The sequence below is a fragment of the Rhipicephalus microplus genome, chromosome 9, assembly GCF_043290135.1.
Source record: "Rhipicephalus microplus isolate Deutch F79 chromosome 9, USDA_Rmic, whole genome shotgun sequence".
Taxonomy (NCBI): domain Eukaryota; kingdom Metazoa; phylum Arthropoda; class Arachnida; order Ixodida; family Ixodidae; genus Rhipicephalus; species Rhipicephalus microplus.
Genome location: NC_134708.1, coordinates 42172747 through 42189212, shown reverse-complemented (window position 1 = coordinate 42189212; position 16466 = coordinate 42172747). Strand labels below are relative to the sequence as shown.

General features: G+C 47.5%; 1 protein-coding gene across 1 annotated transcript; it reads left to right on the top strand.

The window, feature by feature from the left end:
* The first annotated feature begins 2054 nt into the window (after nt 1-2054).
* LOC142771317 (uncharacterized) lies at nt 2055-15334 on the top strand. The gene is made up of 5 exons (XM_075872797.1): nt 2055-2173; nt 5847-5964; nt 9195-9365; nt 11567-11704; nt 14954-15334. Exons 2-5 carry the CDS (start codon nt 5962-5964, stop codon nt 15110-15112), a joined length of 471 nt encoding a protein of 156 aa, XP_075728912.1. The 5' UTR covers nt 2055-2173; nt 5847-5961; the 3' UTR covers nt 15113-15334.
* Nucleotides 15335-16466: the final 1132 nt, after the last annotated feature.

Here is a 16466-nt window from a genome sequence, read left to right as displayed (position 1 = left end):
GTACTTGCTTCGTTATCGGCGAGCTGTTACTCGCTGTTAATACTCGGACGAAATGATTTCGCCGAAGGTGTCGTGCTGTCCCAGAGTGTTGAGCCCCGTTCCATTAGTTTCGGATCGACACGACACGTGCGCTGCGCAGCCCACGTGCTTTCCGAGTCGGAGAGGGAGTCGCGCGTTCTGCTTTACATTCGGATGAAAACAATAGAGGAGAATCAGCCCAGTCAATATGACCGACTTCCGGCATCACCACGGTTTCACAACGAGTGACGTCAGTGCCTCTCCTAAGTTGTTTCTTTCCCCCATGAGACCCTGTAACACCTCTTGAGCATGTTCAGCAAACGTTCCTGATTGGTAATAGAGGCTTTTTTTTTACTTTCGAAAGACCGCTATTTCTGAAAACAAGTGAACCTAGTAACAAAAGAGGTTCATTAAGCATAACCGAGTTGAACTCGTGCACAAAGTTTAACAAGGATCGGTGGAATGGTCTTTTTAATTGATTGATTGATGATTGATTTGTGGGGTTTAACGTCCCAAAACCATCATATGATTATGAGAGACGCCGTAGTGGAGGGCTCCGGAAATTTCGACCACCTGGGGTTCTTCAACGTGCACCCGAATCTGAGCACACGGGCCTACAACATTTCCGCCTCCATCGGAAATGCAGCCGCCGCAGCCGGGATTTGAACCCGCGGGAAATGATCTTTTTATCCACCCGTGTAAGTCCGGAGGGCGGACTTGCGTGCATGCGAGCTAAGCATCGTGGCGCTGCACATGGCCTGTACACAATTCTAAAAACAATCGATGGAAATCGTTCCAAATCCCCTTGTACAAATGAAGCCATAAGCCCAAACGACTGCGTCATAAACACAGTACAAGGTCATTGAATCATTTGAGCATCGTGGTCTGCACAGCTACCGTGGCCTCCGTAGGATGCCGCCACCTGCCCGCGCGCGTACTCACGATAGCCCTGAAAGTAAGGATTGCATTTGAAGGGGAAAGAAGGACGTAAATAGCTCAAGGTCATGTCGCGCGCTGATGAACGGACGCACCTTTTCGCACTTGCTGTTCTCCTCCCACTCGCTGCTTCGAAATGAGAAAGAAAGCACTTGACGCACGCGGCAAACTGTAACTGTATTTGGTAGACTCAAAAAAATTTTGCTGGACTAGATTTGTAACGCAATAAGGGATTTCCATGATGCCACTCCAGAATTACCTGAAAGATTGTCGCATTTTACCCCTTTAGCAAAGCGTCATAAATCGAGCCACACTTTTGTCTATAGCCTCAAAGTGACAACTGAAATCTACTTTTCTCCAAGCAGTTAGTTAAAATTTCACACTGGTGGAAGGCTTTTACCTCGAAGAGGCGCTTGGTCAACGAGAAAATGTGCTTAACGACAATCAACGCGGCGACGCCACCTTAAGGTCCTCGCACCATGCAGCTCATAATGATGTCGTTGATTTAGACAGTGTCAACTAGGTCCTACATAATTCTTTGTCGCCGAAAATTGTCCTCATTTTTTTATATTGTACACTGCTTCTTAGCGTAAGTATTATCTTTCACAAAATCTAATCGAGCCAACGTGGCCTAAAAATGTGCAAATAATTTGGATTTCTTGACTGTTGATGGACTGAAGTTTCTGATCGAATTTCAGGCATGAACTTGGAAGCTTATATTCTTCATTTATTAATCTATGATGGAGGTAGAATCGAAGGCAACGAAGTTCTGAGTACTGTATCTGTTAAAACTGATTCACTGTTTCACCTTAGTATTCTATTAAGGTGCGCACACCTTGAACCGTGCAAAACCCGGTTGGCTCCGGGTATCACACAAGCTTCCGGCACTTTAACACGAGTGTGCTGGATCGAACTAACTAACAAACTAATCACGAGTCAAGGAAGGCGAAGGAATAAACTATATATAGGTCAGAATCGCACACGCCAAGCTTCTCTTGGCCCAACTTCGCCGGTAGACCCCGGGCTCCCTAATTTTATTATTCGTTGCAGCTGCCAACTTGCCAACATTGTCGTTACCTTGTCTTTTGCAGATTCTGACCGCCACTTTAACGGCAGAGGGAGTGCCTTCCTCTAAGATCAGCAACTTCGTGGCCTTCAGACCGTCTAGTTTCACCGCGCGACGAGGCATCTACAATGCCTTGATAAATGGCATTAGCGGGTAAGAAGTTGGTGCAAGCTTGAATTTGTCTTTAAATTTATCTCAGGTGCCACAATTCGTGAAAAGCTGAAAAAATGAGCCTTAAGCAGAACGTCAGGTTATGTCGGATGAGAACGCACTATTCGAGAAGCTAGCAGTACTTTTGTCGAGGTATAAAGAGGCATTCGTAGGGCACAACGAACAAACTTGTATTACTTAGTAGCTCATGCGCAGATAGCCAACCAAAAACAAAAAAAAACTAGCACGCTAATCTAATCTAATCTATCCGCTACACGCAAACATTTTTTCCTGGTGAGATAAGCTGAAGCTACCCTAACACATTTGTCTGGACTAAGTTTCCAAATATGGAATACCTCAATAATTTCCCGTTCACGCTGCATCTTAGCCTTACCTAGAATGTTAGGCTGAGGGCGCAGGAAAGTCTACTATCCTCGGGCACTGTTGGTAACTTGCCGATGCACTCCAAGTCGTGTGGTTGTACGCCCCTCTTCGATAAGGGGATGTTTTTTGAGTAAGGCTAAGACGCAGCCTGAATTAGAGATTACTGAGGCATTCCATATCTGGAAACTCAGTCCAGACAAATGTGTTAGAGCAGCTTCAGTTTATCTCACCAGGAAAGAATGTTTGGTTCTAGCACACAGGTGATTCGCTTAGATTAGTTTGGTTTTTATTTGTTGTTGTTTTTTGTTTGTTATCTGCCTGAACGGGAGATGAGGCATTCCATATCTGGAAACTCGGTTCACACAAATGTGTTAGTGCAGCTTCAGTTTATTTCACAAGGAAAGAATGTTTGGTTCTAGCACAGAGGTGATTTGCTTAGATTAGCTTGTTTGGTTTTTTATTTGTTGTTTTTTTTGTTTGTTATCTCTGCGTGTGTTATACGAACTTCGAAGAAAAGCTATTTCCGAAATGAACATCAGCTTAGTAGCTTATTGGAAGACCTATTTCTATTTACGTTGCCGTCTTTCTATGCACTTTGTTAAATATTTTGTGAACGACAAAGAGCGCTGTTAGGATGAGAGCAGTGCATTCGGACTAATGAAGAGGTGGAGGGGTGGGTTTCGCCTTGAGCACGGCGACTTGTTTCTTTCCTCAACATTTTGGTGCCGTGAAACCGCGGGAAAAAACCTTTGGAGGTGAGACGGAGCGGGCTTCACAAATTTCGACCGCAGTCGTAGCCTTGAATACTTTTGTGAAGCCGCCATGGGAAAAGTTGATGTGCGAGGCCTAACCACTGCTGGGACATCGGAGCACGACTCGGGTTGCAACTAAAGCCACTAGAAGCACCCTTGGGTTTACGTGAGTACAGGAATTGTCTAAAGGTTCGCGAGATGGGAGCCCTCACGTTTACTTCAGCTCCGCCCAGACTCGCCCTTCACGACGACGGCCCGATATTCACAAGTAATTAAGGCAGTCCATAGATCAATGACGTACATCTTTACAGTGCTGCCCCGTTAGTTCAGGCATCGTCTGGAGGCTCGCGAAACGGAAGCCCTCACGTCTTCTTTAGCTCAGTTGTGACTCGCCCTTCACGACAATGGCCCGATATGCACAAGATCATGATGAACGACAGCCTGACAAGTGACGCATATTCGTTGTGTGAACCTTCTGCAGTGGATGCCGTGTTGACTCCGACTTCGCCTCATTGCACGGCCAGCCAGGGATCTCTCCCGTTTCCGACATTGGACCGGAGTATGGAGGCCCTCTACGAAAGGCGCAGTCAAGCACGCAAAGCCGTCACGCAGGTCATCGCAAATATCGAACACCTTTGGCATATAGACCACGCCCATCAATATGTCAGTTGAATAAATTTTACCGAATTTTGACCGAGAAGTACGAGCTTCTCAGATGAATTGATGAGTGGATTGAAAACACAGTTGACATCGATCACTTGGAAGCAGAGATGGAGGAAGCTGACGTTTACGTGCACCAGATTATTCTAGCAAGGATCACAGCAGAATATAATATTGCAGATACATTAAAGGCTCGGCAGGCGCACCTAACATAATAACAACGTATGAGAACGGAGGCCCAGAAGAAAGTACTCTCTCCGACAATGTCACCGCTATCTAACAATTACGTCTCCAACAGCCATCTTGTCCCACAGAACTTAGATGAGCGTACCACAGGACAAATAAAGGGGGAAATGGCAGCATACAAGCTGGAACTTTAACTATAGAGAGGGCCTCTTCCGCGCCGTTAGAGATCTCATCAGCGTGCTGCACCCATCAAGCTATTGACAAAAAGTCTACAATAACTGCAGCGTTCGAGGTGGAAAGCATTCCCATGATTGAGAACGAAGAAGACTTTGTAGATCTCAAAGGCCATTCACGAGATATCAATAATGCGTACAAGCGAAAGCTGGCAGACTCAGACGTTACAAACGCTTTGCAGTTGGTGACCTAATTGGTGACCTTGACGAACAGTTGGTCCATTTGTTGCCTTCCCGACTTGTTATTATCGATTTTTGTCATATTCATATTGTCGATCATATTGTCGATTTTTCTCCGGGCTCTCTCGTGCTACTGTGGCTGCTATCTCGTCGTGTCGGGCTGTGCGAGAAACTTTTATCGCAATACGTTGGGCCTTACCGAGTTCTGCGCCAAGTCACACCTGTCCCCTATGAATTTTCTCCTACTACGAACCCCACTGCTACATCCAGAAGTGGCATTGTGCATGTGTCTCGCCTGAAGCCCTATCACAGTGACCCGTCCGTCTAATAACAGCAGGCACCGGGACGGTGCTTTGCCGCCCGGGGTAATGTCACGGGTATAGAAAGGTACCTCAGGCACAGGTGCAAAAACGACGCAGATGGAATGAAGACGATGATGTTGTTGTGGGGCCGTGTCTGAACGGCCCTCTTGTCGTGCATCTTTGCATACTGTGTGCAGTGTTAGCCCACCCGGCGTTCACTTATTAAATACTTCCCGTTACAATATCTTGCTGAACCAACAAAGGGAGTGGTGGTCGCTTACGACTGTAAAGAACGGCCGGGTAAATACCGGCGAAACTTTCAAACTGCCCAAACGATAGCCAGACACTCCTCCGTTGCCGAGTACGGACTCGGCATATTTCAAGGTTCTGCTAGTGTAAGCAGCCACCCTCTCCGCACCATCTTGGCACTGGACGAGAACAGCCACTAGGCCCATATGACTGGCGTCTGCATGAATGGATGTTGGTGCATCCTCGTCAAAGCGAGCAAAAGCGAAAGGCGTTCGTAGACGCCGCCGCAACTCGTTGATTCATGCTTCTTGCTCTTCGCCCCTTACAAACGCGTTTTTATTTTCAGCGGGCTTTTTGGACAGCTCACAGTGGTGCTATACAGGGTGGTTTAAGCAAGTATGGTGTCACTCCTTGCGCGTGTCACTAAACAGTTTTCTAATGCAAAAATAACTATTCGATCGTGCAAGCTAGTAAAATGAAGCGATATGGAGTGTGCGTTCCATGCCGGTTTTCTTGCGCACTCACGTCATCTATTATCTATAATCATACACATTTATCTCTTGTGGTTTCGCTTCACCATGTGGGCATGGAATGAAGAGGCCTTAAAATTTCAGTTGCCTGTCATACATGCGTATTAGCTTTGGTTTTACCGCATGCAATACTACAATATGCTGATGCCATGGCATACAAAGCGCTTCTTCTTTCTAACAAAGTGTTTTCTATTCCGCAGCATCGAATATATCAGCTTGGTTTTCTTGCTTACGGTGACCGACGAATCCACAAAGAATGTGTTGCCGTCATCAGGATGGGACAAGTCCTGCAAGCCGCTTGAGAGTGAAGTCAGAATGGTGCGTCCATGGTCGGAAAGTTATACCTATGTAAGGTTTCAACAGGTGCCACAAGCATTGCGCATACACGTGAGGAAAATTTCCGTCGTTGCTGTTGAGGTTGCGCCGTTTGGCAATGCCAGCACCTTTTCAAGCGGGGAAAAAACTTAGCTTCAACGCAAGGATGAAGAAACGAGTGCCATAGCAACAAATTTTAATGCTAGAGGATGTAAAGCTGGCAGCTAGCTCTTTTGGATCCGATATCGCGCAACTCAATAAAACGCTGATGTAAGAAAAAAACAACCGCCGCTCCAGGGACACTTTTCACAAGTATCTTCACGTTGAGAGAGCAGCACCTACATTTACATATGAGCCGCTCGTTCATGCATGCCGAGATGGCGAGATAGTGCGTGCGCCAGCAAGGGTTACCTCACCACCAGAGTCGAAATTTGCAGTTGCTGATCGAGCAGCCTCCCCCCCCCCCCCCACACACGCGCGCGCGCGCGCGCGCGTCTTTCAATGTTTCTTAAAGACAGGCGGGGTGTTTCCTCTCTCCATGAGCATTCGATGTCAGGTTTAACAGGAGGGCACCTTATCATATGAGTCCTCCGAGTGACGTAGATGGGCTGGCTTGTTTAATGTCTGCTTCAGTCGTGTTCATTGCACCCACAGGCGCCCTATTGCCCGCGGGTAGAAAGTATGGTGCGCCGGGGAATCTTCTCATTCGAAACTTTGAACGGGACGTGATGGCGATGCAATAACGCGTCGAGACTGTCCATATAACTGATGTCCCAATAAGATTGTTTGCGTCTTTGCCAGAATCAATTATACAAATGACAGTGAACCCTCAACCACAACGACGGCAACATTCCTGATGTGTACGTGTAATACATGCGGCGCCTATGTCAAGGTATAGCTTGGCGTAACTTCTTTTACTTCATTGTTATGAAGGCTCCCGTGGGGAGTATGAAAATTCTGGTTCGTTTTTAAAGTGTTCTTATCATTGTCGATGTTACCTTCCTTACTTTTTACAGTGCCTGCTCTTGATCAGACAGGATTCATGGTTGTGTTCACTATATGCATAGTCCCAGTGCGATGAACTCATGATTAAACAAGTGCCAATATGTATGCAGACTTGAAAAAAAACACAGGATCAAGTTCTCACTAGCAAGTGAAAATTTTGATTAAGGAAAGAATCTCACATGTGCACAACGCGCACACACGTCACCACAAACCACTCCTATTATAACGAAGAAAAGACCACTACCATAACCGATGGCATACAACCGGAAAAACACGTGTCACATCCCCTATCCCCCCAAAGTGACCCTGTTTTCTTTGAAGGTCTTCGTACATATTGGTGATTGTTTCATCATAAGCTTACACCAACATGGCCAACCGGCAGTCATCCTAAACAATGCACACTTTGCTATACTGTATAACAGTCACCACTATAAAAAAATATTAACGTGCGATTCCGATGCTGCGTTGTCGCTCTGCCTTTTGAAGTTGTGCTTCTGTAAATATCCGGAATATTTTGGGATTCAGGCTGAGCCCTTGGCCTGTTCTGTTTATATCTCGCAGTTAGTTGTAAGCGCTGTCCAACCTAAGATACGTTCCCTCAAAGAATTTCAGTGATACAAGCAATCTTTTTACCCGGAATTGCACCTATATACGTGATGTTTTATCATGGCAACCGTGATCAGCCACGGCATTACATGCGTGGACAGTAGCACGGCGAAAGTTAGCCAATGAATGAGTAAATACAACAGCTCAGTGTATTTTGTTTCAATTGTTCGAGATGTGCGCATTGACGTCTCGCACCAGACCTAACGCATTACGTATCGTGCAAGAGTATTCCATGTCATGCCGTCGAATGAACAATGTCGCACCACCGTCGTCTTCATCCAGCATGAACACGCCGTTTTATGGAAGTCACACAGACAGACAGACAGACAGACAGACAGACAGACAGACAGACAGACATACAGACAGACAGACAGACAGACAGACAGACAGACAGACAGACAGACGGAGGGACGGCCGCACGAACAGATGCATGGACGGACGGACGGGCGGGCGGACGGGCGGGCGGACGGGCGGACAGACGGGCGGACAGACGGGCGGACAGACGGGCGGACAGACGGGCGGACAGACGGACAGACACACAGACAGACAGACAGACAGACAGACAGACGGATGGATGTATAGATGGATCAATCGATTTGATTGACTGATCGATTTGTTTGATTGATTGATTGATTGATCACTGAAATTCGGTCGGTCGGTCGGTCGGTCGGTCGGTCGGTCGGTCGGTCGGTCGGTCGGTCGGTCGGTCGGTCGGTCGGTCGGTCGGTCGGTCGGTCGGTCGGTCGGTCGGTCGGTCGGTCGGTCGGTCGGTCGGTCGGTCGGTCGGTCGGTCGGTCGGTCGGTCGGTCGGTCGGTCGGTCGGTCGGTCGGTCGGTCGGTCGGTCGGTCGGTCGGTCGGTCGGTCGGTCGGTCGGTCGGTCGGTCGGTCGGTCGGTCGGTCGGTCGGTCGGTCGGTCGGTCGGTCGGTCGGTCGGTCGGTCGGTCGGTCGGTCGGTCGGTCGGTCGGTCGGTCGGTCGGTCGGTCGGTCGGTCGGTCGGTCGGTCGGTCGGTCGGTCGGTCGGTCGGTCGGTCGGTCGGTCGGTCGGTCGGTCGGTCGGTCGGTCGGTCGGTCGGTCGGTCGGTCGGTCGGTCGGTCGGTCGGTCGGTCGGTCGGTCGGTCGGTCGGTCGGTCGGTCGGTCGGTCGGTCGGTCGGTCGGTCGGTCGGTCGGTCGGTCGGTCGGTCGGTCGGTCGGTCGGTCGGTCGGTCGGTCGGTCGGTCGGTCGGTCGGTCGGTCGGTCGGTCGGTCGGTCGGTCGGTCGGTCGGTCGGTCGGTCGGTCGGTCGGTCGGTCGGTCGGTCGGTCGGTCGGTCGGTCGGTCGGTCGGTCGGTCGGTCGGTCGGTCGGTCGGTCGGTCGGTCGGTCGGTCGGTCGGTCGGTCGGTCGGTCGGTCGGTCGGTCGGTCGGTCGGTCGGTCGGTCGGTCGGTCGGTCGGTCGGTCGGTCGGTCGGTCGGTCGGTCGGTCGGTCGGTCGGTCGGTCGGTCGGTCGGTCGGTCGGTCGGTCGGTCGGTCGGTCGGTCGGTCGGTCGGTCGGTCGGTCGGTCGGTCGGTCGGTTTGGGCATGTTTCTTCATTTTGCCAATATGAGTAGTGCTGCTCAGTTTTATTTTTGCTCGTTCCAGATCGATGCCGTTGATCTCATAGCCAGCGTCTTGATGCCAAGTAGGGTGAAGTTCACTGTGGCAGTCAGTCTGCGCTTCGACACGTTCGACAGCGTAGGCATAGCTGATTTAGGCCACGGTGACGTTAATGTGATGCTCTCAAGCCGTCACTCTGCCGGTTTTTACGAAAGGGTAAGTAAATCTACGAAATTCAGTTCGTGGCACTTACGGGGCATGGCTTGTCGTCTGTGCCAGAGGATCTTGTGTAGCGCGTTCACGCTCAAAATCAAGTTCTTAATACAAGCATTAAACAACGCTAGCAGTGCTGGCAACCGGAATAAAAATAAGCTGCCAAGTTCAAAAATAACATAATGAACCGAATGCAGAAGTAGTCTGAATAATTCACTTGAAGTGACTGAAAACGCTTTGGGAACATGCGCATGATACCCGAGCTGCGGGAAAGAGGGCACTACTACGTCACCGAGGGCTATCCCACCGGCGCTTCTCCAGCGCCACATCTGAAGGGGCAAACAACTTTGTGGAGCTGGCTGCAGTGACGCCTATCTCAACTCTATGGTTGGCAATCGTTGAGTGCCCTTGCCACGGGCTTTCTCAGCTTGCATAGTAGTGTAGCGGTTTTTAGCGCAGGGTTTGTAACTACGCTAACCGCTACACAAGGACAAAATTTAAGCTTTTAAGCGACTATAGCTGAGCAAACAGATATTCCACAATCCGCTCCCAAGACTGTGCACTTTTTGGCAGCCAGAAGTCTTTCCTACAGTGATAATCACATCTAGGGTTAATGTGCCGAAACTGCCGTGGAATTACGAGGCATGCATTAGTGGTGGTCTCCGGAAAGTTCGACTACCTGAGATTTTTTTTTAACTTGTCTTGAAAGCTACGTGCACGGGACCATATTCCGCCGCCTTCATCGAAATACCACTGCCGCACCTGGAATCGAACCCGCGACAATTGAATGAACACCTTAGCGTGTGTTTGTGTAAGGACGCATATACGTGTTCAAACTTGAGAAGAGGGGGAGGAGTGTTGTTGAACGCCCACCTCCTCCCAAACACTAATTGTGTTGAACATCTGTGAACACAGCTATGAAGTCCAGGAGATAAGAAAAAAGGAGGTTATTCGGAACGAATCACCAAAATATTTTCACAACTGATATGCTTGCAACGTAAAGTTTGTTTCTTAAGTAAGAGACCTCCTTTCCGTCTAGTTGGTTCACACCGAACGGGCGACGCACTGCGCAAGTATGAAAAAGAGAAGCAGAAAAAAAAACGTGGCTGATCCCTCTTTTTAGAAATCGGTATATGGCTTCACAAAGGTAGGTGAGCGTTTATTGTTCATTGTTTTGCAACAAACGCGAAGGAATGAATGCTACAGCAACAAATAACGGCAAGCAACTTGAAACTTGCCGCACGCACCTCAAGTAGAAAGCACGCACTAAATGAGCATACACAGAACCAGCGCGGACAACCAGCTGACACAGTGGACACATAAAGCACGCTAATCAGAAACGAAGAAAGGCGCACGAAACGAACGTACAGGTATACACAAGACGAGTGCGGACAACTGTTGAGCAGCGCGCTCCTTCCGTAATCGCGGCCGTGGCAGCGAGCGAAGTGACGTTCGTGCTCTCTTTAACTACTGTAACTTCAAAGAAAACTTTCTGTGCAAGCACAAGATGTAAAAAAGCGCTCGATTCACAAGATAAGCATGCAAGTGAGTGAGCCACCAGGAGAAATAGCATTTACACACACTTTCACCACGTTACGTGGAGGCAACGCGGGACGACGACCTTTTGAGAGAGTGCGCCCAACGCGCGCTTCTCGCGCCATCTCGCTACGGATGACGAAAATTGAAACTGAAGTTTCTGAGCTTTGAGGACCGTCAACAGTGCGTAGTGTATATGAATGTCTTAACGTTAACATGCTTGATTTCGTACGCTGTAATGCAATAAAGAAAAGAAAAGCCTTGTGGCACAGTGCTTTATGCCACGCACTGCGAATTGAAAGGTAGCTGGTTCGACGCTACATAACAGAAATGTTTTCTTCTCGTTTTCTTTTATTTGCAATCTTTTAGTATTTATTTTACAACGTCATATCCGTAACGGAAGGGCGTCAGCGAAGCTTTGGTGAACCCCGGAGTAAAACACTGTCATGTTAAAATATAGAGGGAAGAGCACAGTTCTTTCTCCAGTGCCGACGTACGTTAGCGGGAAGAAGACGATACTGGCTTAATTATTATAGAATAAGAGGTTCATATCTTTTCTTAGCGTAATAAACTAATGCGTTTCGTCAAACCATTCAATGACGTAAAGACGTTGGTAAATAACGTCTGTCTATCTCATAATCCACGCGTTTTCTTTTCCGGTCTTTCAGGAATGCGAAGACTTCTTCCAGCATGACCCCAAGGTCAAGTCCGCAGTATACTTTGGTGGTGGAGGCTGCATGTTCGCCCCAAAGCATGGCACACGCAGCGTGGTGTCCTTCGAAACGCCCGGCACATTGCGAAACAAGGTAATAATAGTAATATGGGTGTTAGGATTTTACGTCCCAAAACCACGATATAATTATTGGTGGTTCCGTGGTGCAGAAATTTGAAAATTTTGACCACTTTGTCTTACCGAAAATGAAGCATTTATTACCAAACGAAAGGCACATTACCGTTTCTATTTACGTATTTATCTGTCTATCTATCCATCTATATAGCCGCCCATGTCGGGGTGTTCTCAGGGTCACCTGCTTTGCTTGGGGTAGTGGCATAGGAGCGTAAGAAAGTTGGACGAATATGTCTGGCTAGTTATAACATGAAAACTTGAAAATTCGGTCGCGTACATCCTTTTTTCTAGCAACGTGCGCACCACAACAGGGTTGTATGCAGAACTATTTTTCTGGGGGAAGGGGCAGGAGGCACAACCTTGATTCAGAAATCGGGGGCCCGGCAGTAAAATAGTCAATTCGTGCTATATAAAGCATGGCGAAAAAAAATGTAGGTAGGGGGGGGGGGGCATAGATTTGGAGTGCCACCTTCTGGCTTCCCCCTGCATCATGGGTGGCGGAATGCGGTTATTCGCCACAAGTGATTGCTAGTCTGCCTACCCAGGAACGGCGAGAAGAGGGTTTGGTAATTTAAATGCGAGAACATCAAGAAATAAGGTGGGGCATCGGCAGCGTTGACCCGACCAATGCAGAGAATCTTATCATATGGTTATATATCAGGGCCCGGACCAGAATCTGGGAAAATTTGCACTTAGCGCCATCTGTCGTCCGCAACAGTGACGTTGAGCCGTAACTGAATGGGATATAGGCATAAAAAATTACACCATCTCCTTCTAGAGAGAATCATGAGGGGATGCGAAGCATTCTTTGGGGTGCACGCCAAGTTTTCATTGACGTTCACTCAGAGTTTCCGTTAATGTGTGCGGTTTGTTTTTAGCGGTTCTTTCCCCATTACGTTGTGTCTGTACGTTGTCGATGTAGTCTCCTTTGAATCGTGTGGTCGATCCATCGGATTCTGGTCCCTACAGTTGCCTCGAAAGCTTCGTGGCCCTCGCCGCAGACTCGCGTTGTCTCTCTGTAGCGGAAGCGGTAGCTCGATGCTGACACTTGCCTTGCGCTTCCCTGAGCCGGAGTTCAGGATAGCCTTGCCTGTGCAGGCGTTTGAGCTCCGCATTGTGAGCCCCGTGCTGCTGGTACTCCACGACGATCTCGATTTCGGCACAGGTTTGAGTGCTGCTGCAGCTGGCACCAACGCTCACGTTACAACTCATCGGGACGGAAGTGATGCGAGAATGACAGAAGCCGACTGAGCGCAAGCGGTTACAAGAAAGGGGGCAGAGAGAGGAGGGAGTCGGTTTACAGGCTGCAGCGCACGCGGAGGAGAGAAGGCAACCAAACACCTGCGTAAAGGAGGAGAGTGGGAGAGAGTGTTCAGGCATGCGCAGTGGAGCGCAGACGTCACCGGATGAAGCTCGCTCATAAGATGCTTTGTATCTCAAGAACTAATGTGTGACGAAAAAGGCTGGTTATCAAGAACGATTCCAGGTTCTACCCGGCAGAGGGCTAATTGAACATTCTGTTAGAATTGCATTGTGGCACCACAAACCGCATGGCTTCCCAGAGTGTTTAATTGTAATTTCTTTGGGAGGTGTTCAATTGTCTTTGGAACCCGCTCACTCTGTAGCGCGATACTGAAATTTCACAAAATTGTTCCAGTAGGTCTCTGCTGTATATATTCCGGAGTCGTTTTTGATAACTAGCTTATTTCGAATGATATGAACATTCTAGCCTATTTTCCATTCTGTTGTGGAAGCACACCGCTGCTGCCGCCGAGAAATGGCACAACGTACAGATGTCCCCAAACCCTGCGAATGCTCAGCATGAATCATACCCAAGAATTCTTCGATAGGCAATCAAGTGTTCTACCAAATGGTCACGCCAGGTCTCGAAGCTGCTTTGCAAAGACGCCCTATCGAGACGCAGTGTTTTGGAAATGTCAATTGTGGTTGCAGTGCTGGCTATCGAATTTTATAAGCATTAAGTATGTATTTCTATGGCACATGCATCACGTCGGCTTAATGCCAATTGTATACTTAAGCGCCATCTACTGAAGTTTGTCCACATAGCAATATATCCATGACTACCATCCTCGCAAGCGTTGGTGCTACATATGCGTCCTTCATTATCATGTCCTGGATTCGGTACATCAAAACTTCATTATTGTATATTATTATTACAAGCGCTAGATATCAGCTTAACCCTTTTTGTGTTGGTAACACCCATGTGGCCGTTTGCGTCGTTACACAACTCTAAATAACTGGTTATATGAACCGCAAGCGTCGGTTAGACATATGTTTTGGCGCACAACATTTGTGAATATATTTAGCATAATTTCTTAATATTAAAACCTATAATAAAATTACGCCAAAGTCACCTTTAGTTCGCACGCCTCGCATGACATCGATTCCTATTGCACGTGGGGTCTGCCGAAGCACAGAAGCACATCATTAATTGACGCCCATTCTGTCAAAGTCTATTGTTGATTTATACACAGTAGGTATATCCTCAGCGATGTTGACAGGTGGAGAGGTTGACTCAACATGCAAAAATTGCGACAAAAATGCCATAGCAAACCAAAGTAACATTCTCGGGGAATGCGAGGCCCAGAGAGCTTCTGCCAGCTCCCTCGGAAACGACATGGGAGACCTTAATACGGTCCCCCGACGAAAAACTGCAGAAAGCAGTCAATGCATGGGCACAAGAGGTCACCGCAGACAAGCTGCTAGCTCGAAACCCAGGAAATCTCTTTTAATGAAGTTGTATTCTCCTCCTCCTCGCGGGTACTGAACGATGGCTCAAGATACCAGGGTTATATGTACTAGATTGTCGGCTTGAGGCCGTGTAGCACGAGTGCTTCATCAAAGGGGCGTTTTACAAAATGCTACGTTGTGTGTATGTATAGATTCGCGCCCTCACCTATGCTTATGACATCTTAAATGGAATGTCCTCCGACTGGTTGTTTTTATTCTTAGTAGTTCAGTGATGAGGGTGTTATAACGATTGGTAAACCCGCATGTCATGAGGGTTTTGATTCGTGAAAGTGCCTTAATATAAGGATGTAAGGGTATGATATACAGACACGATAAAAGCCCTTAAATATTTTAGCTGGTTTAATGCGAACCCGCCCAGCTTTCGATATTTTTGATCTTCGGCGTTGGGTCGCTTAAGCAATCCAATTATCAGAACTGGTGCGCCCGCTCCACGCAGATGGTCGCCGTCTACCGCCGCCTGGGCTGGAGTCTAACCGCGGCGTACGTGATTGGCTGGAGTGTTTTCAACGTTACGCGAGGTCTTGCGCCTCAGCAGTGCAACAGGCCTGACAATAGGATCAAACAAATCCGCAAAGTGCTCGACAACAACATTTGACAGGCCTCCGGCGAATCCGTGGTTCTGCACTCCACATACGGTCTACCAGATCGGCCGCGTTCAACGGACCATACCAGAAGGGACATGTTTGGGACATGTTTTTTTTTTAAGGGACCTTCTCGAGAATGTCATTACTGTGAATAATTGTTTCGTTTCGTAAAACACTTGCCCCGTTTAAGGTGCGAATGACTTGCTGTTTGAGGTCCAAGTTTGCACGTTGATTAGGCTTGTGCGAATTCAAAGCAAACAGTGATTTTGGTCGAATAATTTTGAATCGAATTCTAATGGTATGTATGACACATGAAAAGGGGGAATATTTAACCTTCACAATATTTCCTTTGAATTGAAATAGGGGCTGTATGCAAATGTCATTTTATTTGTTCAAAGGAAGTCTAAGCTTCCTTCAATAGTAGTTGCCGTAGGATGCGAGTGATGCAAATGTAAACTTTATTTCTTATTCTGGTGTCATTGCTATGTTGCTGAACTCAAAGACTAAGACTTCTTGCGGTCCCGACAATATCTCCAACATATTTCTGCGTCGCTTTGCAGAGTCCATTGCAAAATACTTACTCGTCATTCTTCGAGTCTCTCTGTTGTCAGCGGAATTGCCAGATGACTGGAAGTCGGCACGAATAGTTCCTATATTCAAGAAAGGTGACCGCCTAGTACTACGAAATTATCGACCGATCTCCTTAACATCATCATGCTGTAAGCTTATCGAACACATAATAGCTCATAAATTAAATGATTTCTTCAAAGAACGCTCAGTTTCAACAAATCATCAACATGGATTTTGAAAAGGATTTTCTACAACAACACAATTGGTTACTATCGTTCATACCTTTGCAGCTTGTCTTGATGCTAACGACCAAATTGATGTAATATTCTTGGACTACAGTAAAGCATTCGACACAGTTCCACACGATAAACTAATTATAAAGCTTCGGTTAGTTGGCATACCAGAATTATTTATCTCCTGGATCTCAGCTTATCTACTCAATCGCAACCAATATGTTCAGGTAGGAGAAAAAATATCGGGCTGCCTTCCTGTGACTTCTGGCGTTCCGCAGGGAAATGTACTAGGCCCCCTTCTGTTTCTGGTCTACATTAATGGCATTGTCAATGTAATTATCACCCCGGTACAAATTCGTTTATTTGCTGACGACTGTGTTTTGTTTAGAGATGTAACCTGCATTAGTGACCAATGTGATCTTAATACTAACTTAGGCAATGTATCAAAATAGTGTGAACAATGGGGAATGCTTCTTAATGCAAACAAATGTGTGTATCTCCCCATAACGCTCAAAAAAGTCCCTTTAGACTACACATACAATTTAGCTGAAGCACCTTTACT